The sequence below is a fragment of the Camelina sativa genome, chromosome 15, assembly GCF_000633955.1.
Source record: "Camelina sativa cultivar DH55 chromosome 15, Cs, whole genome shotgun sequence".
NCBI classification, from domain to species: domain Eukaryota; kingdom Viridiplantae; phylum Streptophyta; class Magnoliopsida; order Brassicales; family Brassicaceae; genus Camelina; species Camelina sativa.
The window spans coordinates 6,469,177-6,474,170 of record NC_025699.1 but is presented as its reverse complement, the minus strand read 5'-3'; the positions used below and the strand labels follow the sequence as shown (position 1 = coordinate 6,474,170).

At 38.5% G+C, this 4,994-nt stretch overlaps 1 protein-coding gene across 1 annotated transcript in view; it reads left to right on the top strand.

The window, feature by feature from the left end:
- The window catches only part of LOC104745689 (titin homolog), a 12,231-nt gene continuing 7,271 nt past the window's right edge, over positions 35-4,994 (top strand). Inside the window, exons 1-8 of the mRNA XM_019237013.1 lie at positions 35-436; positions 880-974; positions 1,076-1,261; positions 1,358-1,457; positions 1,542-1,572; positions 2,004-2,040; positions 2,142-2,294; positions 2,976-3,468. Coding sequence (XP_019092558.1) covers positions 916-974; positions 1,076-1,261; positions 1,358-1,457; positions 1,542-1,572; positions 2,004-2,040; positions 2,142-2,294; positions 2,976-3,468 — 1,059 coding nt within the window. The 5' untranslated portion in view covers positions 35-436; positions 880-915. The remainder of the gene's footprint in view (positions 437-879; positions 975-1,075; positions 1,262-1,357; positions 1,458-1,541; positions 1,573-2,003; positions 2,041-2,141; positions 2,295-2,975; positions 3,469-4,994) is intronic.

Below are 4,994 nucleotides of genomic sequence, written 5' to 3'. Positions count from 1 at the left end.
CTTCTTCTTCTTCTTCTTCTTCTTCTTCTTCTTCTTCTTCTTCTTCTTCTTCTTCTTCTCTCTCTCTTGATTTCACATTTTTCTCTCTCTAAAGTAAGTTTTAAATTTTGTGTGTGACAAAGATAGGTAGATTACGGCGGAAGGAAGGAGACACTAAATGGTAGATAAATCGAATCTATCAGCCAAAAAACAAAAAAAGCTTACACCCAACCCAAGTGAAATTAGATACCCTCTCAAGTTGACTTGAGTTTTTTTTTTGAATTGAAGCTTTACAAAAAAAGAGACAAATCTCCATTGCTAGGGTTTTAAGAGGAGAAGAGGCTGCTGAATATAGAAAGCAGAGAGAGAGAGAGAGATTGAGTAACTATTCGAATGTGAATCTGAAAGAGACTGGTTCAATCGGGAAACAGACGAAGATCTCATATTCTCAGGTAAGGTACTGATAATGACCGATCCGACTACGACTTCACTTGAAATTTTCAGAGTCTTCATGTTTACAATGGCGTTTTTTTTTTTTCGGATTTGAGATTTTAACTTTGCCTTGAATTTGAATTTTGAATCCTCGGGTCTTTGTGGATTCGCCTTTCTTTATTGATTGGGTTTTTTTAAATTCCACCATGATCGGAACTAGATCTAAGCAATGTGCTTTGATTCTGTAATTTGGTAACTTTGGGGTTTCTATTATTGGGACTTTTATGTTATTTACTGATTGCTTCACGTTTCTCTTTCGTTTTCTCCGGACGCTTCAAGTTCCTCCTTTAGCATTTACGTTTTCTTCAGAGATTTACCTTTGTTTTGCGTTTTACACTTNCTTTTACTCAGTATAAGTTTTTTTTTTTTTTTTTTTTATGATTTCTAATTTTATTGGGTTTTGTTAAGGGAGAAGACTGAGGCTTTTGTGGAAAGGGGGAGAAGATGAGAACAGCTATACCTCTTGATTATGCTGTCTTCCAACTCTCTCCAAAACGGTCAAGGTTATAATTTTATTAGCGAGTGGTTCTTCTTTTTTCGAATTCGTACTTGTTATAGTATGTCTTAGTTTTTAAAGATACTCTTCATGTTTTCTTACTGGCAGATGTGAATTGTTTGTGTCTACTTCCGGGAATACTGAGAAACTTGCTTCTGGACTGGTGAAACCATTTGTTGCTCATTTGAAAGTTGCAGAAGAACAGGTCGCCCGTGATGTTCAGTCTATCAGGCTAGAGGTTGAAAGCAGCAACAAAAATGCTGGAACCTGGTTTACCAAAGGGACCCTCGAGAGGTTATTCATTCAATTCTGAACAAGGGATGTTCGAGTTTTGTGGAGCAGAGCTTATGCTAATACACTAATGTTTTTTTAATACCTGCTGGCTTCTAGGTTTGTACGTTTTGTTAGTACCCCAGAGGTTCTGGAATTGGTAAGCGCATTGGATGTGGAAATGTCTCAGTTGGAGGCTGCCCGTAAAATATATGGCGAGGTTGGTACTTCACCTTTTTAAGTCCAAGTTAGCAAATACTGTGTTAATTGATTCTATTGATTTTTTGATAATATCTTGCTTTAGGGAACTGGTGATCAGCGATCTAGTGCAAAAGGTATGTATATTGTTAACTTGTCTTCTAGTTGTATATTCTGTTACTTATACTGTCCATGAAAAATCGTGCATTGGCTCTACGGAGTCTGTTACAGTGATGATTGATGAACAAAAATTGTGAAGTGAATTGTGATGCTGAAATTCATTCATGGACAATAGAAAAGTATGTTGTATAGACCATCATTTTGCCTTTCCTGTTTCTTACACTGGCTGAGTTTACAAAATGTAACCTCTAAAATCAATGATGTACCCACTAGAATCTTACTGCCAAATATGAGAAAGGCATCTTATGAATGGCAGAGGGATATTTAGAGTCTGGAGTCATTATAATGTTTTCTGTTAATCGACAAAGGTCCATCAGATATATTTAATCACATGTTAGTCGTTTCTTTTTTGCTTTGGCATAATCTGGCTAAACCTTTCTTGATTCAGATGGCGCAGAAACTACACCAGCAGCTGATGTGACAAAGTAAAGTCTCTTAATCTTGCAAAGTTGTTTTATATTAAATAGTCTTATGCACTCTTGAAATGTGTAACACTGAATCTTTCCCCCTTTTTGTGCATTTCCAGAAAGGAGTTGCTGAAAGCTATTGATTTACGGCTTGCAGCAGTTACACAGGACTTGACAACTGCCTGTAATCGCGCATCGGCTGCTGGTTTCAACCCTATCAGTGTCTCCGAACTTAGTCAATTTGCTGATCGATTTGGGGCTAATCGCTTGAAGTAAGCCCTAAGTATTAAGATATCCCTTACTCCATATCCTCTATATAATATCCCAGGTTTTCCTGTTGTTCTGGCCTTTGTGTCAAAAATTATTTGGATCCCTTTTTACTTGACCTTGTCTAATTTATATGGGTTTAAACCAAGAAGGTGGCAGGGGCTGTATTTTGAGTCCTATCTTTCATAGTTGCAGCCAATATATGTACACCTTTATGTATGCATATTATTGCTAGGTAGACCATACAACTAAGGTTTCTAGGTTTATTACCCTCTGCAAGTGATCATTCTTTAAAAATTTGAACTTTGTTATACTAAAAGGTTATTGCAACACCAGTTTACTATATTTAGTTAATCACCTTAATTGCATGTGTTTATAATAACGTATATGTTTTATGTTTACCTGATTAGGCTTTGATTCATATTTTTATTCATAAACAGAAACCCATCAGGCTCTAAATTAGGTAGGTTTGGTCTGATGGAGACTTGAGAACTGCCATTAGGTGGATGGACATGATTATAATATGACTTGGTCGCCTAACTGGACTACAAAATTCAGTATCTAAGTTTTTTCGGTGACCAATAGGCATATCTAATTCAGAGTTCCAAACATATTTTTGCTTTCAACTTAGTTAATTGTCAGTTATGTGTACACTGATCATGCTTGGTCTGCTATACTTATTGCAGTGAGGCATGCACCAAGTTTATCACACTTTGCCAGAGAAGGCCAGAGCTTATGAGCTCTTGGAGGGTTAATCAGGAAGAAGAAGCGATACGTTCTTCATGGGAATCTGATATGTCAATTGACGATCCCAGTGAAGACCCATCTAGAGACCTGGCGACTAACAGAAACCAACAACATAGGGAATATCAAACTGGTATGGAAGAGGAAAGTGCAACAGGAACCAACAACTGTCAGAAAAAATCAAAGCTTAAGCCACAAACACAAAGTAGTAATGATGAAAAGGATGAAGAAGAGGAAAAAAGTACTGTACAAAATGAGCCTTTAGTGACTCAGTCTAGGCAACTCACGAGACGGCTTAGTGTGCAGGAGAGGATCAGCATGTTTGAAAACAAGCAGAAAGAGAACTCTGGAGGGAAAACAGCTGTGGCAAAATCCACTGAGCTGAAAAGACTTTCTTCTGATTTATCATCTGCTGCAGGCATGGAAAAGGTTGTGGTACGAAGATGGAGTGGTGCTAGTGACATGAGCATTGATTTGGGAAATGACAGGAAGGATGATACTGGTGATAGTCCACTGTGTACTCCCTCGTCATCTTCAGTGTCCAAAGATGGAAGTGGTACATCCTCGAAACTATTTGTCGGCTACAATAAAAAAGAGCAGAATGGATTGAGCCATAATGCGCATTCTCACAGGACTGAGGAAGAATGTACTTCCAACAATGGCAGCGACTGGGGAACGGATGAAGGAGAGTCTCAAAATTCAAGTTCTAGTTTCTTGCGAAAAGACAAGGAGGTAGGCATGAAGGAGCCATTGAGCACGAATAATCAAGTGGGACATCAAGGATATTCTCAGGATGGTATTTCAGAGAAGAATTCCAAGTATAAATTCTATGAGAAGAATTCCAGAGCCACTTCTGATCACACAGGGACTGCAAATAGAAATGATGAGGCGGACAACAAAATGAGCGATTTTGAATCAAATAGGCAGAACCAGATACATTTTAGGGATCCTCGGAGTCATTCATTGTCTACATTACATCACTTAGGTGGTACTGAACCTAACATCATAAGTGTACAGAACAATGGAGGAACTGCAGAGTCTCCTAGGGAAGAACTAATGCCTTCGGATAGGCAATCACCACTTGTTGAGGATCGCCAGAGAAAGACACCGGTTTATGGAGGTTAGTAATAGAAGAAGATATTAAAGTTTTGTTGGTCTTTCGTTTATATGCATTTCTTGAATAGATGCATTTCATATATGGGAATTTCTTAATTATTTCAGCCGTTTCTTATGCTTCGACCCAATATTGATATCAAGGGGAATTCAAAGGACCATCATGCACTCCCTTTCTCAGTTGTTTGTACGCTTAAAAGTCTATAGTTTATTCTTTGCTTACCTGTGTTCTAATGCTTGAAATGATCATGACCGTAGAAGTATTCTTTTTATTTGTTATTAAACACTTGAGTCTGAGAATAGGAGAACGACTAATTCTCAATGTGATAACGTACCTCTCTTCTTTTCTTTTAATATCTTGACTTCGAGAAAGGGGAAAATTGAGTAACTTTCTGATTATTTTATTGTTGCACGATCTTCTTTTAGGTTCTGAACAGATGAAAAGGCCTCATAGTAGAAGGACGGAGAATAGTTCAGCTGATGCAAATACAAAGCCACCTGCAGTCATTAATAGTGTTTCAGATTTCTCCGAGAGTGATACTCTGACCCAAATGTCCCCGACAGAGCAAGTTCAAAGGGCAAGACCGTCTAAGGGAAGCCAAGAGCTGAATAACGAATTGAAAGTGAAAGCAAACGAGCTTGAAAAGCTATTTGCTGAACATATGCTCCGTGTGCCAGGGGATCAATCTAGTTCTGTCCGTAGAGGTAAGCCCGGAAAGCCGATTGAACAGGCCGTGACTTCACAGCTGAGAAGACCTGCAGCACAGGATCTATCTTCTGATCAGAAATTGCCGAGTGAACAGGCTGTGACTTCACAGCTGAGAAGACCTGCAGCACAGGATCTATCT